This window comes from Hippoglossus stenolepis, chromosome 4, assembly GCF_022539355.2.
Source record: "Hippoglossus stenolepis isolate QCI-W04-F060 chromosome 4, HSTE1.2, whole genome shotgun sequence".
In the NCBI taxonomy this organism is placed as follows: domain Eukaryota; kingdom Metazoa; phylum Chordata; class Actinopteri; order Pleuronectiformes; family Pleuronectidae; genus Hippoglossus; species Hippoglossus stenolepis.
Genome location: NC_061486.1, coordinates 16353493 through 16373344, shown reverse-complemented (window position 1 = coordinate 16373344; position 19852 = coordinate 16353493). Strand labels below are relative to the sequence as shown.

The following is a 19852-nucleotide window of genomic DNA, read 5'->3' as shown; positions in this document are numbered from 1 at the left end:
CGCCGGTCGGAAAGTCCAGGAGGCCACCGAGCCTCTCCTCAGGGCTGGAGTGACAGCAAACTCAAATCGTGGCAGCGGCAGCTCGTAGAGGCACTTCCGGTGGCAACAGAAACTGCCACTGATTTGTAAAGGCAGTTCCCGCGATTTGAGGCAGCTGTTTGTGGGTAAGTACCGCTGTTTGTGACGTATTCAGGGAGATCTGAACTAGTAAAGTTTACTTACTTGTTATTGTTCCGGGCCATGGATGGTTGAGACGCTGCGTACAGTTATGGTGTCACCCCTTCACATCTCTTTTATTTTTTCTACTTTCTGTGCTCGTATGAACTGTATTTTAATAGAGCCAAATTCCCAAATAAATATTTTCTGTACTAAATATCCAGATATGTTGGTTTTAATCAGAATTTTTTTTTTTAAGGGGTTTAGTTAAACTTTAATTAACACACTTCAGACTCCTCACAGTGACACTGAACAAATAACATCATAATATTTTGTTCAAAGCCAAAGAAATCCAGTCTCCATGGAAAAAGAAGTTGACTAGTCAGCACATAATGTAGATAAGCGCTCGGCTACCCACACTAGGTTTCCCTACAGATCAAGGAGAACAAGGTAAAGATGTTCTTTTTTTCTGTCCTCAAATTTCTTAGTAAAATTAAGTAATATCACTGTTAGATATGTGGAGGCTATATATTACATGTTCTGCTGTCAACATTTTTTTGAGGACATCATTTTAACTTTGCCCTGTAACAATGTGCAACAAGTGACAAGTGGACACTTCACTGCTTTACCATCTGTACGTTCTGCTATTTCCATATGTATATTTATACAGCCTATTGTGCATATCTTTATCTGATTCAATATCTGGTCTTTTTCTGCACATATGCAAATCAGATGGTTTTTTGAATGTATTGTTAGTTTCCATTTATCTGCAAAATAAGTAGAAAATGTCTTTCCTTCGCAGCTTTAGGTCTCGTGGTGGAGACAATTTCAATGTGTGTTAGCCTAAAGTGTTTTATATTACAAATACTAAGTCAGTTGTACTTTCTCATCAACAGAAGAGTCTCGGGTCAAATCATGTCAAGACCGCCAAGGTGATGTAACCAGTTTCTGAAGCCAATGGGAATGGTGTGTTTTTCTGTCTAATGACCTTAATCCAGGCATCATTTTTAGATGTTGATAGAGAGTTGAGCTGTTGTTAAAACGATGTACAACAATCTGGTACACACGAATGTGGTGGGACTTGGCAGTGATGTCAATGGAACAGATGCTTAATGACTGAAACTGGAAAACTGCTTTCTTTTCAATGAGACTAAAATTTGCTGTGACTTTACTCCTCCGTCTGAAATGATAATGGTGAGACGTTAATGTATCATGAGCCAACTAATGTTTGTGCCTTGTAGACTTCAAAGATTTTTTTATATTACAATCACTTTAACCCAGTCCTTACTATAATACCTTTGCTATCAGTGACATGTAAAACCTGCTGTTTGTGTCTGTTGTTGCAGCTCTGTGGCCCTTTTATAAGGTTCCATTATTAACATTTACCACCACTGACACAATATGCCATTACAATAGACAATGCTATAATGTAATGCTTTAAATTAGTTATTATGATCTGCATTTACACAAATTACTCAATCATAAAAAATAAAAGGCGATTATTTACACATTCTGAATGTCTATCTGTCATCAAAAGCAACATTATTTTGTATTTTTCAAGTTTTACTTGGTAACCTTGGTGGAGATGTACTTGAAATAACTAGCTAGCCAGGAAAGTATAAATAACAGTTTGCTTCAATATCCGTACATTGCACTTTATTTTAACAGGATAAGGCAGCCTGGATCAATATTGCTGTCCATGGAGTCATTGTCAGTTAACTCAATTCATATAAATACTGAAGACATGAGAATAAAACTTGGTTAAAAAGTAGTAGGTCAGTAGCAGTTTGTTTTGTACAGCTTCGTTAGTCATTTGTCTAGTATATGCACTGATGCTTTTACACCATAAAAGTTTATAACTCATAAAAAATATTTTGACAATAAGTCTATTTCAAATCTTCTTATGGATTTTAATGTATTTAACTGAGAGTCCTTGGAGAATGCCTATGTCCCGTAGTAAGGAAAACATTTGGGCCAAAGTCAACTTGAGATAGTAATTAAAACAGTAAATGGTTTATATAGAATTGGAAAGTAAAATGTTGTGAGTCTCTCTTTGCTGTCTTGTAACACAAAAACACTGAATTCATTTATTCAGCCTAGAGAGAACATAAATATATATGGCGAGTGTGCCTAGTCCTGCCCCCCCAGAGCTAACAAACTAACGAATAAACTCTCATAAACCACTTTCTCATTGACAGCTGCCTCCAAACAGTGTGGCATCAAAGGCAGATGCCTCCAAACAGTGAGGCAACAACGGCAGGTGCCTTTAAACAGTGTGTCGCCTTGGAAACGCTTTGTTTCTCGGACAGGTAACTGCAGCAAACAAATCCAGCTCAGCAGCTTCCTCACACTGTAGGTAAGTGTTTGATATGTGTGATGTGAATTAATTAAGACAAGCCAATAACCATAAATATGATATAAGGCTTGGTTGGATCTATACCTGTGTTATGGTTTATAAACATGTGTGCAGCATACGCAGAATGTTATGGTGAAGCATGTTAAAGCCATTAAAAACAATTATTTTGTTAAGTTACCGTCTGTAAACTTGCCTGTAATTCTCTCTCACTGTCCTCCCACAGGTGAGTGAATGTTTCTCAGGTGTGACCATGTACGGAGCTCCAGTGGATTTATCTCACAAACGGATCTGCTGTCTGGGAGGTAATAAACTGTCTCCATCATATTCCTCAAGGTTTTTTCAGTCTCTTATTCAGGACTGGGCAATACAACCATATCAGTAATTATCCCAATATCATTTTCACCAATAGTAATATAACAAAAGTCCAATATATAAAGATAGATTGCTTATACATTGTGTAATAACAGTGAGGAGGTATATCACAATATTGATCATCAACCTCAGATTAGTAAAATGTTCTGCTGTTTATCAAATGTTTGTCTTTCTCTGTCCATAAACAAGAGTTAAAAAACGTCAACCTTCACCCAGGAGCAAAAATTAGCATTTAAACTTAAAAGAAATATGAATGTGACATTTATTGAGAGAATTATCAATATTAAACATAACACTCATATGAAATGCTTTATCTTGATATATTTTTTGGCCATATCGCCCAGCCCTACTCTCTTTAAGTTACTTTAAACTATTTTTTATTTCCTGTATTGTCACTATAAGGCTAGTAAAGCATTCCTTCTTGTATTGGCTGCTCAGGGCTGCACATTAGATCGTGCTGCATCATACTCAATCATAAATCAGACAGATTTTTTCATTATAATAAAATTTGAAGCATTTTCCCTGAATGAATGTACATCATAACCAAACAACTAATTCCTCATATTTCGGTATGTTAAGTTAATTGGACACGTTATACAATGTAAGATCGTTAAAAAACTGATCAATAAAGTTAGTTGCCCCTGAAGCAGAGTCATTAATATAATGTTGCATGTGAACAACAAAGCTATGCCTGTTCTCAATATTGACTGTATTTATTTTTTTCTTGTGGTCTCAGATACCTGGATAGAAGAACCCAGAAGTGGTCTGCGACCTTTAAAGATAAATTCAGAGAAGAAGTACAAAAGCCGCTCCCTGCGTCTTAATAATAACAACATCTCTGACCTCTGTGACCTCCAGATGTCTGTTAGCCACTTCCTGGCTGAGCCATTACAGCTGGCCTGGCTGGACCTTTCGTTCAACAGAATCACACACATAGACCATGTGAGTTCTCTGTTTCCTTCCTGTTGCTAAGCTGGCCGCAATACAGAGACGCAGTGTGCTGTGTATGTAAAAGAATACGTGTGTGTGCATCTGCAGTATGGGCGAATATGTGTGCTTGTGTTCCAGGTTTTGTGTGAGCTGCGTGAGCTGCGTGTGCTGTATCTTCACGGTAACAGCCTTTTTATCCTGTCGGAGGTCGACAGACTGGGAGCGCTGCCGCATCTGCTCACCATCACTCTACATGGAAATACCATAGAAGACAACCCAGTTTACAGGTGGAGTCTGAATTTCAACAAATGACCCTGAATCCAGACAACACAAAAATCCTGCTTCTGTTTTGATGTCAGACACTTTCGCAACCATTGTTTTGAGGTACTTTTTTCATATGAACATTATTGAGCATAGTGACCTCAACAGCCACAGCTGCCGGCAGTTTTCTGAGAACCGAAAACAGACTCAAATCAGCACCTCATGGTGTCAAACATTTCAGAGCTGTAGAGTGAGAGACTGCTCTTGTGCAAGAAGAGTGAGATTACATTGTGAGTGTGTGGCTATGTGAGACATGAATGCCTGGCGAGTATGTAGGTGCATAACATTGTAACAGGTGTTTAGATGCAGATCAAGCTCATATTACACATCCCAGTCTGCATGGCAACACTGCTCTCACCCCCAGGCACACACACACACAGTACGAGGTATACTGCTGGTTTCCAGTGAGCTGATATCTCATGAATCAATGTAGCTTTTGAATAAGTTGCATCTCATTTGATAGTATATACGTTGCACCACTACAACAGTAATAATTACCTCGACCAAGGAGGTTATGTCTTCACCCCCGTCCCCTTTTCTTTAACATTGCGAGTCATGGTGTTTTCTGCATTTTCGTTTGTTCCTCAGAGAATATATATTTATTATATTAATTTCATGGATCTTGTGAAATCTGAATCTAGCAAATTTAATTGTGTTTCATAAGGGGAATGTTGGGCCCTGGTGGACGTATATACAATCTACTGACTACCATTCTAGTTTTTTTAAAGAGTTTACACATAGAAACAACAATCTTTCAAACTTTGAATTTTTCTGTTAAGACACATAAAAAGTACATTAACTCTGAAGTACAAGTGTACAAATGTGTGTCTTTCTGTTTTAAGGAGTCGGGTGATTGCTGCTCTGCCTCAGTTAAAGACAATGGACTTCAGTGCCGTGACGCGGCACGACCGAGTTATGGCAAATATCTGGCATCATGGCTTCAGCCGCAGACATAGCAAGCACCCTCCGGAGTGACTGCTGGCTCAGCTCCCCTGCCGTAACCTGTGCTCCACATCCACTCTTGAAAAACCTTAAAATATTGAATATATTGTGTACATGTGACTTCGTTTTTTTCTGTTAAAATGAACAGTTGATTCAGTAGATCCTTAAATGTTGACTCTCACATGCATGTAAATGATATTGTTGCAGACATGGGTGTGGGAAGTATAATATTTGAACATTATCTGACTATAACAAAGAATACAATATATTACAGTAAGTGACTTCAGTGCTTCACCAACTACTTCCCAGATATAGGCATATAGATGTTTAATATATACTGAACCAGAATGAGAAGCATATGGATGTCAATGTCTACTGAATAAGAATAAGAAGGGTTTATGTTGAAAGTCTTTAATGAACTCAATTAAACCCCCCCAAAAAAAAACAAATAAACAAAATTTTAAAACTTTTTGGTACTAGCCTAAGATATTACAAACATATTTCAGGTAGTATTACGCATTTGAGTAACAAACAAAACAGAAAAAAAAAAAAACCCTTGCAACAAAAAAAAAGCTCAAATTAATTGCATGGTTGAAATAATCACAGCCTTGCAGATCATCCCTTTAGAGAGTCCAGAGCGGCTCACCATGCTCCCTGCCCACGCATACAGTCACATGCTCTCCTCCAAAGAGCAATTATACATTTAAAACACAAATAAATTAATCACAAAAAAGGGGTTCGGATTATTTTATCTGTTGCGGTACTTAGATTGTTAACGCTCCCCACACTGCTACAATGGTTAGTTTCTTAATATTATGACCAACTCACTAATATTACAATCTGCAGCAAAAAAAAAGAAGCTTTGGAGGCCATAAAAGTGTTGTGTTTTAATAAAAACGTTTTTGCTATCGTCACAAGACCTCGAGCCAATCCTGACTGATGAACACTCTACAAAAAGAGGAACTTCAGGCAATCCATCATCCGGTTTTTATATTCAAATCCGAAAATTCTGTACAAAGGCATGAATGCATGATATCTGTCCCTGCATCCTCCACACAGCCACCCCTTCATCTCTGTATGTCTGCTGCTAGTAAATATGTGAAAGATTTTGCTAGACAACTGCTGAGGACAAATTACTGTCTGTAAACTTGAGAACTTGTGGCCCAAGAAAGCTCAGTCCTTTCCCCAACTCCTGTTATGTTAGCTGGCCTACCCAGCAGCCACCCTGCTTGTGTTTGCATCCTCAACCGCCACAGGACACCAGCCATGGACCGGTCACTACACTGCCGATTACACAGTGGACCACTAATTACCAATTCAACCTGTTTCACTGCCAGTTTTTAGAAATGATAACAGTGAAATGTCAATAAAGTTACTCAGGTCCGGTTTGTTCACGGTTTCCTGTTGATGCAGTGACACCAGATTACTGTGGGAGGTTTGATCTTACCAGTGAACATCAGGACTACAGTAGTACAACCTTCGAAATTATAATGACATCTCAACCCCAATAGAAAAACTAATATTCTCCCTCTTTCGTTCTGATATTTTAAACACACGTCTTGCTGTGCAAGGAGAAACACTGAGGAATGGGCAGTGTGTTTGTTTCTTTTTTTAATTCTGGTAAATGGTTTAACTACTCGACCACTGCACTTGCACCTATTTGACTTAGATGATTCCCATTATTCCATGCCACAGAGATGAATCGTTTCTCTTGTTTCATTGGAGATTGTATACAAGTATATACAGCAATAGCCAATGCGTTGTGCCAAAAATCCTGCAGCTCTGTCCAGGATGAATATACAGTACATTCTTCCATGCCTCTGGATAACAGTCTGGGGTATAGAGCTAGCGTTGCTTGCCTAAGTACAGGCAAGGGGAAACGAACAAAATAAAGACAATGAAACAACTATTTAAAAAGATTAGAGATGGATGAATGATTTTTTTTCCCCACAGCTGGTTCTGACAAAGCCTTAGATACACACAGAGGCGGCCTTGCTGTAGTAAATATGAGATCACACCCCAGTGGCCTGTGACGACTATTTGTATTTGACCCATAATTAAGTATACTAATGGACAGCCACAGTGTGCCAATCCTACATCAACTCTGTCTTTGTTAGAGGCCTAGCTAAAAGAGCACAAGGACCAAGATGCTTTAATAAAAGGATGAGGATGCAGAAGTGACGCAGAGAGAGCGGGATGGGAGGAACAAAGATGCAGGCCAGAGTCGCAGAATCAGGGAATGGCAAATTGGACCACCAGTTCTTCTTTAGCATCCACTTTGATTTGAGAGATTGCACTGTAAGCATAGGCTGCGATCTTGGATACCTGCAAAGAAAGAGGAAGACCGAGTTCATGTGGAGTGTGCCAACAAAAAAAATTCAAATTCCCATCACATCTGATCGACACGATAACGGGCAGTACAAAAATAGCAGCAACAGAAGGGCATTAGATATCATTAAGATCTATTTTAAGCCACACATTAAGTCACACGCCTTCACACTAAAATGCCGCACAGCTGCACTTGTAGCACACTGTTTGCAAAGGGGTATTTTCTCTGATGATTGATTTAGCCTACAGGAATGTAACACATGTCAAGGAGCAATGCGAGCGCTGGAAGTATATGCCAACATAACTGTGGGTACAGAGTATGATTACCTGCTGAACATCTGAGTATGGCACCAGGTCACTAGCAAGCACTTGGTGGGGCTGGCTGGTGAGGGAGGGCAGAGTGAGCGCTTTCTTCTGGGACAGACTGTTGCTCAACACAGCCAGCTTCGTACTGAAAAAAAAAAAAGAAAAGTAGAAGCTTACCGGGGCTGTTGAGATGCAGTTTAGAGTTTATGTTTTAAACACAATCAAACACATCACCTCGTCTCTTAAACCTGATTGGTGTCCTGAGGCCCTGTTTAATCTGAACCCATATTATAGCCTAAACGTAGCTGTTGTGTTTGGTAGAAATCATCCAACTGCCACTAGGTGTCACTGGATCTGAGGTCAAATGTGATACCTTTTTTTTTGTTTTTGTTTAATCACTTCCCTCACTAACTTCTTGAGCAGTTGGGTTGATGTGGAAGTAAAACACCATTTGCAACATTTTGTTCTTTCCAACCTTTCCAATCTTGGATATACTGTAGAGCTGTCTACTGGTACTTAAATCATCTAAAAGTCCTAAGTTGAAGTTACTTTTGTTCCAGTCTTTCATTTGATGGGATACAACACAATTCACAACTCCTAAAAGCATCTCAACAAGTTCATATAGAGCTTGATATCTTGTAAACTTAGAATCTTATGATGATATGGCTCATATTTACTTGAAGCCATCCACACCCTTGCCATATACAGGAGGGGAAAAAACACACTGCAGAAGAGCAACAACCTTCCATAACAACTATTACCCAGCTGCCCACCCTCGTACCTGTATTGCCGAGCTTTGTCCATGTATTCATGCTGCTCCATCATGACAGAGTCAGCTGCTGAGACATCGATGATGTTCCTGACAGAGAGGAAACAATGGCAGGTTTATTAAAAGGACCAGTTGATTTACAGCTTTATTATCAGAGAACACACAGTGAATCTGGCTCATCTATGGTTGCACAAATGAGCATCTTACTGGGCCGTCTTGTGGAGGATGGATGTAAGGAGGGCCTGTTCATCTGTCCGCGCTGACGGGACAGTGGTGGTGATCCAGTCAGTCCCATTTGGGGGTTTGCTGATTGGGTTGGGGTGGGGGATCAGTGGCTTGCGTTCAGGGTCCTAGAGCATTTGACATGACATTTTAACATGTTAAAGTTAAAAAGCACATTACAGCAAAAACTGACTAATTTAGCATTACATTAAAGGTTCAGTGTTTAGAATTTAGTGACATCTAGTGGTGAAGTTGCATGTTGCAGCTGAATACGCTTCACATCACCACAGGTTCTCTGTCATGTTTGCATAACAGAGAACCTGTGATAGCCTTCAGTTGTCATAGAAACTCAAAAAGGTGTTTAGTTTGTCCAGTCTGAGCTACTTTAAAAAAAACATGGCGGCCTCCGTAGAGAGGACCTGCTCCTGATATAAATATAAAGTATTTAAATATAAAAGGGCCTATTCTAGGGTAAAGAAAACAACAATTCTTACAATTTAGATTAAACACACTAGTGAAAACATCAATAGAATTATTTTATAACAATAGATCCCTTTCACCTAAATCTGATACACTTGACCTTTAAGCATGGTAAAAAAAAAATCATGATAGTTGAGACTATCAAATTACCCAATTTAATATTTGGTGACATTACAAGGCTTATAGAACTTGTTTTACGTCAGGTTCTTCCAATCACAGAACAACATTAATAGGATCATAAAACAATGTACACAACTATTCACCCTCTCTATATAGAACTAGGCCAGAAAAACAGCTAAAAGTAATCATACGCTAAGTGGTACTGGGACTTCTAACTGAATCACTAGAACTAATCAAGTTCCCACTGATTTCAACAAACAAGTCTTGCTGAGGTAAACTGCATTTACAGACCATTATAATTGGGAATTACAGACTAGTTTGAGTGTTTGTTTCCACTGTGCTCCTGCTGTTGTTAAGATGAACTGAAAATGAGGAAACTATTCAGCATGAGGGAAACCTTGAATTGTTTCCTTACATTAAAAATAGCAAGGGATGAAGCATAGAACAACATGGCACCCTGAACATCAGTCGCTTCTGTTGTCAGTGTGCATCTTAATGTCACAACTGGGTGTTGAGTAATTTAGCAGTAGATCAGCCCTTCCCTTTGCAGATCGCTTTCACAAAAAGTCATGGACTGTTATGTTCTTCAGATCGTGCAGAAAACAAGTTGCCATATGTATAGTTGTATTCTACACACGCAGATCTATAGCTCTTCTTCATTTTAGTTGCCAACTTCTGAAGCTGCTTAGCACAGGGCCAAACCCGAGGGCTTCGGCTAGTTAGCTAAAACTGATTTTACGGTCACATATCCTTTCAACGAAAAGTCAATTAAAAACCTCGGCACCTTCTCTAACAGTGACCTTTATGCACGAAACATATTCGATGACTAAAATAACAGCACACAGAGTGTTTCCTGGTCGGCTGTACTGTATTTAACGGGACAGTGTTAGCCAGCTAGCAGCTAACAGCTACCTGCTCTGTGGTCTCGTTCTCGCTGCTGTAACAGCAACCCATGGCAGCGTCCGAGGGCCGAAGCGACACAAGCCCAGCTCCGCTGTTCTCCGTCAGAAACCAGCCGTGTGTTCTCCTCCTCAGGAAACATACAACTTCTCCACGGCCCGACTCTGTTCCAGCTTCATCCAGAGGTAGGAAACCCACTGTCAACAGCAGACGAGCTATCACATGACAGCGGCGGTGGTGCAACAACACAAACCGACACTTCCGGTGCTGGCCGTCGTCACGTGACGGGGGTGGAAATTCAAACGTGAGCGTTGGTAAGTAAATAGATTAGTGAAGTAGAGGAAGTAAATAAAGAATCTAATATGATCAAGATTCGGGGGCATTTAAGAAAACTGCGAGAGTAAAAACATGGAGAGAAACCTCTGTTGAGTTGTTTTGGGAACTGGTTCAGGCCCCAAATGAAAGAATGAATACTTTCTACTGGTATTTCTGAGTTTGATACCAGTCGAGTTTATACTGACTCCAGGAAATAGCCTTCTTCCGTCTACCAAAATGTTACCAAACTTACTCTCAATTTAGTTTGCTTGAAATGGTGCCGGTGCTCTGCTCCAGAGTCAGACAGTGAACTCACCTGTTGGCCTGTTTAACCTGTTCGCATGTGTGTTATTTGGGATTTCTCCAACTTTTAATGTCCATTAGTATCAAAAATATATTTCCTCTGCTACTGTAAGGAAACACCATACAGGAGCTGGTAGAGTTTTGTTAATCTAAAAAAAAACCTCAAGTAGCATCAAACTTATAATCACATTAAGTTCAGTGAAACCACTCATAATTTCAAAAGCTTGATATGGCTGCTTAATAATGTGGGGATGATAATGAAGCATATTATATTAATTCCACTCCATACAGATCATATTATTGCAGCCTCAACTCCTGAACAACCAATACTTGACAACCAGAAAACACTGCAACTTCCCAGCTCCAAGTGACGGGTGGCAGCTGATTTCCTGGAGACTGCAGAACTGTCTCACACAACCGGTTTCATTTCCCCATTCATACAGAATTATCAGCCAGGTATATTTGTGTCTGTGTCCTGCATACAAGGATACATGTGGACAGTAAAGACAGGGACAACCAAGCAAAGAGAAATATATGATATTAACATTACGTACAAGCAAGAAAGTGAAATATAAAATACATAGTAGAAACATATATACAGATCATAGTTAAGGGAAAATAGGGTATGGAAGTGTCCAAGAAGTGCTAAGTAATTTGTACATTCATATATTTCATATCATGGAAACATTATCCTCAGCCCTTCAGCCATCTTTATAACACAAGTATTTGAATACAGGCTGCATAACATCGTAAAGGTCCACTGTGAAGAATTTATATAATATTGTTTCCATTAGTGCATAAATCACCTAAAATAAAGAAATATTGTGTTGTCATGACCTTAAAATAAGTCCCTTATATGTTTCTACAGTAGCCCAAAGGAGACAAACCAAACACTGGCTCTTTTTACGTTACCTGAAGCCACTGTAGATTTCTACTTGACTCTGGAAGGGGAAGGTGGGGCAGGGGGTATTCATCTGGTTGCAACTTCTGGACTAAATCCTAGAGACTCAACCTTCAAAGACTATAAGTGTTTTTGTTCGTAATGTGCAGGATCTCAAACCAAGTTGTGTTCAATCAGACTACTGCAAACTATTGAAAAATGCATGAATCCTGGGATCTAGGAAATGACAGTGTAAGCAATAGGAGCCAGACAGCAACTTCGGGGAAATAGGATCTAGCAAAACATTGCAAATACTTAATCAAATGCGAGCTGTCTAAATTAATGATAGGCTGCGCAACTGAGCAAAAATGAATTAGACAGCAGCAGCGGAGGGGTGAGGGCAACAGGATGAGGCTTGTTGCTGCACATGTGGCAGTCTCCATTGAAAAAGATGAAAGGGTCTGTGACACCCTCCGGCTGAGGATGATGACAGAGCAGCACACACAGTGCTGCAGTTGCACTTAATTTCCATTTCATGATGTCACAATACTGACAGGTAACGTTTTTCAAAACTCAGAAACACCCTCCTATTGTCCCCGCTTGCAGAGAAAATCCTATGAATTACTTTGGACTCATTTCCTTTCAAACCCAAGCAAACTCTATAGAAATATTTCTCCCCTAATCCAACCTTAAAACTTGAAGATAATACTGATTAAAGTAATAATGAATCTACGGAGTATTTACATTTTTGCTGCCAGTCATATTAGTCATATTTTGTAATGAATAAAAACAGGGTTAACACTTAATTGAATCTTGTTTTAGTTATCTAATCTCATTTAATCTTATCTTATCCTGTTTTATAGTATATTTTTCTTACCTCATCTCATCTCATTTTATCTCATCTTATCCAGAACTAAGAACAATCTGTATTGATGTATTGCAGAAGTCAGTATATGGCCTGATGGAGACAGAGTGGCATTGTTTTCAACATGAAGAGTCTGGAACGTTTGTTCATACAGACATTTGTTATGTCTGCACTCTGCCCCACACTGCACCATGTAGCACAGTTCCCAGTTTACCTAACGTGAGTGCAGAAACACAGTGTGCCCCCCCCGACTCTGCAGCGAGGTGTGGAGGCAGACGCCAGTCAGATGGGCCGGGGTGATGATGATGACTGGGAGGCGCCTGCCCTCTCATTTACCCCCCGTTTCCTCCACACCTCTTTGTTTACACCTACAGGCCGGTCGAGTCCCGGCAGACGGAGGAGCAGCTCCGCAGACCTCCCTCTTCTCTCTGCGGATCAACTAACATGAGTGTGTTGCTGCTCGGCCTCGTTGTGCTCTGCGGAGCCTCTGACATGGTGGTTCCAGTCCAGCTGGGGCCGCCGTCTCTCGGCTTCAGCTCGTCGGTGCGCTCGGTGTGCAAACCCATGCCCAGCACCCTGTCTCTGTGCCACGGGATCGGCTACAGGCACATGCGGGTCCCCAACCTGCTGGGCCACGACTCGCTGCGGGAGGCCCAGCAGCAGTCGGCGGCCTGGCTGCCGCTCGTCTCCAAGCTGTGCCACCGGGACACCAAGAAGTTCCTGTGCTCGCTGTTCGCCCCGGTGTGTCTGCCGGAGCTCGCCGGGCCCGTCAGCCCCTGCAGGGGCCTGTGCGAGGCCGTGCGCGACGGCTGCGTGCCCGTGATGAGCGCGTTCGGGTTCCCGTGGCCCGAGATGTTCAACTGCAGCCGGTTCCCGCGCGCGACCGAGCTGTGTATCCCGGCAACCGGAGAGCGCGAGGGGCGGACCGAGGAGGAGGTGAAGCACGAGGAGGCGCTGAAAGGTCAGTGATGGACGCTGGTAGTTTCTACTGACTAAAGTAGATCGTCTTGGATTACTGTCTATAATCGATTAATCGTTTCTGCTGACTAAAAGTAGGGCGGCAACCAGAGATCATCTCTGATTATTGTCTATAATCGATTAATCACTCGGTCTATAAACTGTCCATGATGTTAGATAAATGAATGTGAAAAACACTCATCACAGTTTCTTAAAATCAAACGTGATGTCTTGAAATAGCAAAAAATTACACAAAAGAAGCTGGAAGTATTTTGCATTTTCTCATGAAAAAATGGTTGAAATGTTTAATCAGTTATTGTAAATAGTTGCCGAATCAACTCAACTAATCGATTAGTCAACTAATCATTGCAGCTCTAATTCCATTTTTCATTCATCACACTAGCTGAGCTGCTTCATGGCCAACTCGCCTTTCCATCAACAACACTGTCAACATCAAGTTATGTTTTAACAGTGACAATGCAGTGGGGCTAACTGAAGATAACCTTTCAGATACTTTAATGTACTTGAGTATTTAGATTGTATGCCACTTTGTTTTTGAGATTTAAGATTCTACTTAAAGACAGATCATAAAACATGCATTGTGAAGGATTAAACCGGGCTGATTGGCTTGTGGCGCCTAACAAATTTGCAGTGTTGTTGGGACTCCTTTTTCTATGAGCTTCTAGCTGTACTTTTCACTTAAATAACTGTTCAAACTTTGATTAATTATACAATATTTCCCAACAAAAATGTGAGCTAAAGACTTGGGAGGGGGGGAAATGTGTACTTTTCCACTCTCTAAGAGCACCACACAATTATATTATTGCCCCTGAAGGCACTGCATATTTTTGCACAATGCACAAATTACAGTATATTAGACATCACATCATTAACCAGTACTACGTCATCCCAAACATGTCAGTGCTTATTTCTGCTGCTAAGTAGCCAGGCACCTTTTGAGATTTTCTTTTACATCCCTACTGCTCGCATCACTCATCTAATCTCTCTTATCACTTCCCCAGGGAGTGTTATCTGTGATGCCTGTAGTCTGGCTGCTGAAGGAGAGACAGACATCCAGGAAAACTTCTGCCACAGTCCATATGGTGAGAACAAACAGATGTGGATTACAAAATAAACCCCATAGCATAATCTCCTCATGAAACAGATGATCTGATCACAGAGTTTGTTTTACAATGTGTCTGAAATCACACCTGTTAAATTGAACCCTCTCTGTGTCTGTCGCAGCATTTAAGATGCGTCTGGGCAGTGTGTCGACGGTGGGAGGGGACCGTCAGCTGGTGCCGACGGCCCGCAGCCGCATCCTGAGGTGGGCAGGGGGAGGAGCGGAGAGAGCAGAAGGGATCGGAGGCGCCATGGCACACAATGCTTTGTGGTTGCAAGAAGGAGGCACCTGTACGTGTCCTGGCTTAGATTCTTCAGGCACAAACCAAGACCAGCAGGTGGAAGAGGAACAGATGGATAAAGGACAAGCTAAAGGAGGGAAGGAGGGGAATGGGACCCCGAATGGATGGTTCCTGGCCCTGGCTCAGGCTGAGGAGGGAAGGCTGGTGCTGACTCGGCTGGTGAGGTGGACCAGAGGGGACAAGGAGTTGAAGAAGTTCATCAGAGCTCTCCTCAAACAGCCCTGTACTGAGCTGTAGGGTCAACGAGTGCCGTCCCGCCTCATGGACGTTACTTTGTTGTTGTTCGCTGCTGATAGCAACACTTTTTTTGCAATTCACAAAATCCAGAGTAGTTTGCAAAGAATAAGCGAGGAACACATCAAGAATGTAGAATGACACCAGAGCGCATAACCGAACCAAGGCCCTTAATTTCCACACCAAATCTGTCATATTTGTTTGGACTACCCTGAAACCATTAAAGCTGCATATGATCTGTGGATTACCTGACTGAATCCACATTATCTCAGCTACACACTGGTGAAAGTGAAAGGTTTCTGTCCTATTTGTTACCAGAAAAACCCAACAACCGATGAAAACACTTTTAAGTCCACTAGATCCAGATTTTTATTTGGATCTGCACCAAATTGTACTCACTCATCGATATCAGTCTCCTTTCAGACTTTAATGAGTTCTTTCTCGGCCCATGTCCCATCCGTCCACAAAGTTTGATAACAGTAAACAAACATAACCTCCTTGGCAGAGGCAATAGTTCCTAAGTAACATTAAATAAATCACTTGAGAACAGGTTTTTAGAAAACATATGTCAAAGTTCATAGACCTCTGTAAATGTGCATACGGGCTACTTCCTTGATGAATTGTCACTGATTAACTTGTGAAATTATGCCAAAAGCCACATAATCAAATAGAATGGCACTCAGTAGAGTGCAAACCTCCACCAAGGCCCAACAGACCCTTTCAATTTGAAATTGTGTGTATTTTTTCTTGTATTTTTGTGTAAATTTGTGTATATAGAAGAGACTAAATGGTTTTGAAACAAGACAGATCTCAACACATTTTCTATTCATCATGCACAAGGTGAAGCAGTGTAATTGTTACTCTTGTAATGATAGAAATAGTTTTTCTTACACTGTACTACCTATACTATCACAAAACTGTAATACTTTTATACTGAAGTTGGTTTTTCTTTGACTGTTATTGTATAATATTGTTTCACAGCAGCAGAAAGACGAGAGGGCTTTTAACAAGTGAGGATGCTGTAATCTCATGTCAAGCACTGAAAATACAGACAGGACAGGAAGTGTGATGTGAACAATAAATCATTTAAATTTGGGTTTGGTGTCTATTTTATTGTATTTTATTGTATTTTTATTTTACCTAAGATGAATCTATCACTGCTTTTACTTTTAAATTTGGTAGATTTTTCTTAATCTAAATAAGCTTTAATTAAAAAATATTGTCTGACATTAGGTATGAGTCCATAAATGTTGTTTTTCCTTTGTGTTCGAGTTGTTTTTCTTGCTCTTTCCATCATGACTCAGTAAAAGAAATTGGACTCCATGCGACCACACACAGACACACACCTGTTGATGTTTTCTTGATATATCAAGTGTCTGTTGCACGATGCCTCCCTCTGTCTCACTGTCTCTGTTTCACTGTGTCGGCTTTATTCAACTGAGGAAGCCGAACGTGAGTCTTATCGATAATAATGAAAACTGATGTTTAAGAGCGAACACTGACACCGGCTCTAACAGCTGTTATCTGTAACTAATTACTGGACATATACTGTCATGCACATGATACATAAATTATTTATACCCTCAGGTCTCTTACCTTCTCTTCCACAAACACACACACATACTTCTCTGTCTTTCTTGCCTCAGTGCTACGCTCCTCTTTGCTAACCTCGGTGCAGCTGCTCCGCTTCCACAAGCTTCTTAGAAACCAGGTGAGTTTGCCTGTTTTTTATGGGACAACAAGAGACAGTTCATGTCGATGCAAATATATTGATAGAGCATCTGTTCTGTGTGGAGTCTTCAGTTACCTGAGGCAGAGAGAGGCAGCACGTTCACTGCAGGACTGAAGCCTGGTCGCTCATTTATGTGCAGATCTCATCTCATGTAATTTAGACTAAGAGAACATTCCTCTGAAAATGCTTATCTTATCAATTTTGTGTCATTTCAGGTAAACATTACACTATGAATCAGACTCTCAATCTAACAATGGTCTTATAATAGCCAAACGTATATAATTGTGTTATACAAATTATATTTCTTTATCCTGCATTAATGAAAGATCTTTAAGTGGTTATAGTTTTTTCTGATCTAACCCAAACAAATTTGCAGATAAATTGTGGAGACACTATGGACCATGATCATGAAGAAAGAATGATCAATGCTCTTCAAACACTGATGAGCTTTTATTATTATTACCACCTGGTCCCAGATATTTTATCAGAACAAACATTTAGGCTTTTTTCAAGTAACCATGCTGTTGCCAAAGTCAGCAAGAAGCAGGTCAGGACTGGTGACTAGTTTTGTTTTATTCATATGACACTTTCACTTCCAGTAAAACACGAAGAACCATGTTTTTTTTATCCATCAACTACTTTTTCAATATAAAGACACTGCTAAGCACGTGTATGATGAGTAGAATGACTCGGATATTTCAAAACTATATTATCTATTTATCCAATGTCAAGTTTCTACCGAGATTGAAAGCAAGTGGTAGCAGAGTTAAAATATAGATATTGTATAAAACACAGGCCTTCATTGAATTAGTGGTATAACATTTTCTAAAAACAACTCTCTACCTTCTTTTTCATATTAGTGTTTTATGAATCCACTTCTGTGTGTGTGTGTGTTTCTCTCTGTGTGAGTTAGGATGGTGTCTCCTGCCATCGCTCTGGCCTTCATCCCCCTCCTGCTGACACTGCTCATCAGGTACCGGTACTACTTTGTGCTGTTCTATCGGGCTGTCCTGGTCAGGATATGGAAGGACTGTATGACTGGTCTGAGTCGAGAGGAACGAGCCTACCAGTACGTTCTTACTCATGCCACCCCCGGAGACCCCGAAAGCATCCTGGACGCCTTTGATGCCTGGTGCAGCAAGGTGGAGTTCATCAGCAACATTGGGCCTAAGAAAGGTGGATGATACAGTAGACTATTTGTTTATTAAAACATGCTTTAAAAGTCAAAATTTTGCTGATGTGGGTGTTTTTGTGTGGTTCCAGGGAAGGTCCTGGACCGGCTGCTGAAGAACCAGAGTCCTTTGACCGTGCTGGAGCTGGGTGCCCACTGCGGGTACAGCACCGTGCGGATCGCCCGAGCTCTGCCCCTGGGTGCCAGGCTCTACAGCATCGAGATGGACCAGAGGAATGCCGCCATCGCAGAGAAAATCGTCCGCCTGGCAGGATTTGATGACGACACAGTGAGGCAGCAGAAATATTTGACCTATTTATTGCACGTCACTGTGTATCAATGCACTCTGTGTACTGTAGGCCTTGTCACAAAAGCCTAAGACGACCTAGATACACGCCATCACCTTTACTTTTTTGTGTAATTTCATATTTAATATGAAAAGTACTACATCATTGATACATTCATGCTGTGTTCTCAAGGTGGAGCTTATTGTGAATCCATCAGATGAAGTCATCCCTCGGCTGCGGTCTGACTACGGTTTAGAACGTCTGGATTTCGTCTTCATGGACCATTGGAAGAAATCCTACTGTCCTGATCTGCAGGTCACTATCATAAATCATTTGAAAGGACATAAATTTATGAATAAAATCCCTTGCTTTTGAATATCTTCAAGTGTTACAAAATCTAAAACTCTCCATATGTCTGAATCTGACTGGCTTTAAATATTTAAAAAAATGGGCTTCCTCTCTGCCTAGTTCTCTTTTTCTTAAACAAGGGCTGGTTGGAAGGAAAACAGCCAAAAAGTTGTGTGTATACATGTTGATTATTAAAATACAGAAGATGAATATTAAAATAGATTAAAGTTCAGCGACGTAGTCAACTCCCACAGTTACATGATACTGCCTGTGTGTGTGTGTGTGTGTGTGCTACAGATGCTGGAGGGCTCTGGTCTGCTGGGGAAAGGGTCTATGATCGTGGCAGACAACGTGCTGTTTCCCGGGGCGCCGAAGTTCCTCAGACACATTCGTAAGAGCGGCCTTTATGAGTGGAAGATCCACCGGGCCATGCTGGAGTACAGCAAAGGCATCAGGGATGGCATGGCTGAGCTGGTCTACCAGGGAATCAAGTAAACGATGCAGACTGGGAAATCACACTATGACACAGATACATATTTTGGGGAGGGAAGGGATGAAGTGATGATGGTGTACCTGATGTTAAAACTGTCTTTGAGGAAAGTTACATTCACCTGAAAACTGGAGAATCGATTTTTATAGATGGTTTTCATCTGAACTCACCTCAGACAGCGCCCTCCCCTGGGTAACAAATGTAAAGAAAAGAAATGATCTTTGTTACTTGTTACCACTGCCTGTCATTATCTGCTGTCAGCTTTCCATCAAAAGCTAATGTCAGAAAAAAAAGCTTATTTCTATCTAAACATATAGTACCTGCCAAATTTTTGGGGAAAAAAACAACTATCACAGCAAAAGAAATAAGAAATGCAAATTTTGGTGAGTTTATAGTTTATGTCCTTTACTTACAAGTTTAAAATTTAAAAGTGTTCAAGTGGAAAATGTAACTGTCAATAACTGTTCAATGAAATAAAATAAACTGTGGAAATCAGCACCACTGACACTATACATTTTATCAACACCAAATCCAGATTATTATTCCTTATCAGTGCTAGTCCTGATTTAATCTGACTGGGCATTAACTCAACCTAATCCATCTCACATACACACACACCAACATTTCATGTTATTTATTTATAA

At 40.6% G+C, this 19852-nt stretch overlaps 4 protein-coding genes across 5 annotated transcripts; 3 read left to right on the top strand and 1 right to left on the bottom strand.

The window, feature by feature from the left end:
* Positions 1-22: 22 nt before the first annotated feature.
* On the top strand, positions 23-5657 carry lrrc51 (leucine rich repeat containing 51). Its single transcript, XM_035154378.1, has 6 exons — positions 23-164; positions 2355-2512; positions 2736-2814; positions 3621-3826; positions 3953-4101; positions 4978-5657. Exons 3-6 carry the CDS (start codon positions 2763-2765, stop codon positions 5108-5110), a joined length of 540 nt encoding a protein of 179 aa, XP_035010269.1. The 5' UTR covers positions 23-164; positions 2355-2512; positions 2736-2762; the 3' UTR covers positions 5111-5657.
* A 294-nt stretch (positions 5658-5951) lies between these two features.
* On the bottom strand, positions 5952-10456 carry lamtor1 (late endosomal/lysosomal adaptor, MAPK and MTOR activator 1). The gene is made up of 5 exons (XM_035154381.2): positions 10215-10456; positions 8688-8830; positions 8493-8570; positions 7733-7856; positions 5952-7402 (listed from the first exon to the last, which is right to left on the bottom strand). The coding sequence occupies exons 1-5, from the start codon at positions 10254-10256 to the stop codon at positions 7310-7312; spliced, it is 480 nt and encodes a 159-aa protein (XP_035010272.1). The 5' UTR covers positions 10257-10456; the 3' UTR covers positions 5952-7309.
* Positions 10457-10473: 17 nt separating this feature from the next.
* On the top strand, positions 10474-16275 carry sfrp2l (secreted frizzled-related protein 2 like). Of its 2 annotated transcripts, XM_035154377.2 has the most exons (4): positions 10474-10516; positions 12940-13526; positions 14545-14625; positions 14768-16275. In XM_035154377.2, exons 2-4 carry the CDS (start codon positions 13010-13012, stop codon positions 15181-15183), a joined length of 1014 nt encoding a protein of 337 aa, XP_035010268.1. In that variant the 5' UTR covers positions 10474-10516; positions 12940-13009; the 3' UTR covers positions 15184-16275. The 2 variants fall into 2 exon arrangements, with proteins under 2 accessions (XP_035010268.1, XP_035010267.1); XM_035154376.2 differs by lacking the exon at positions 10474-10516 and having other exon boundaries at positions 12846-13526.
* Positions 16276-16565: 290 nt separating this feature from the next.
* Positions 16566-19706, top strand: tomt (transmembrane O-methyltransferase). Its single transcript, XM_035153957.2, has 5 exons — positions 16566-16891; positions 17826-18088; positions 18176-18372; positions 18563-18685; positions 19016-19706. Exons 2-5 carry the CDS (start codon positions 17827-17829, stop codon positions 19211-19213), a joined length of 780 nt encoding a protein of 259 aa, XP_035009848.1. The 5' UTR covers positions 16566-16891; position 17826; the 3' UTR covers positions 19214-19706.
* The last annotated feature ends 146 nt before the right edge of the window (positions 19707-19852 follow it).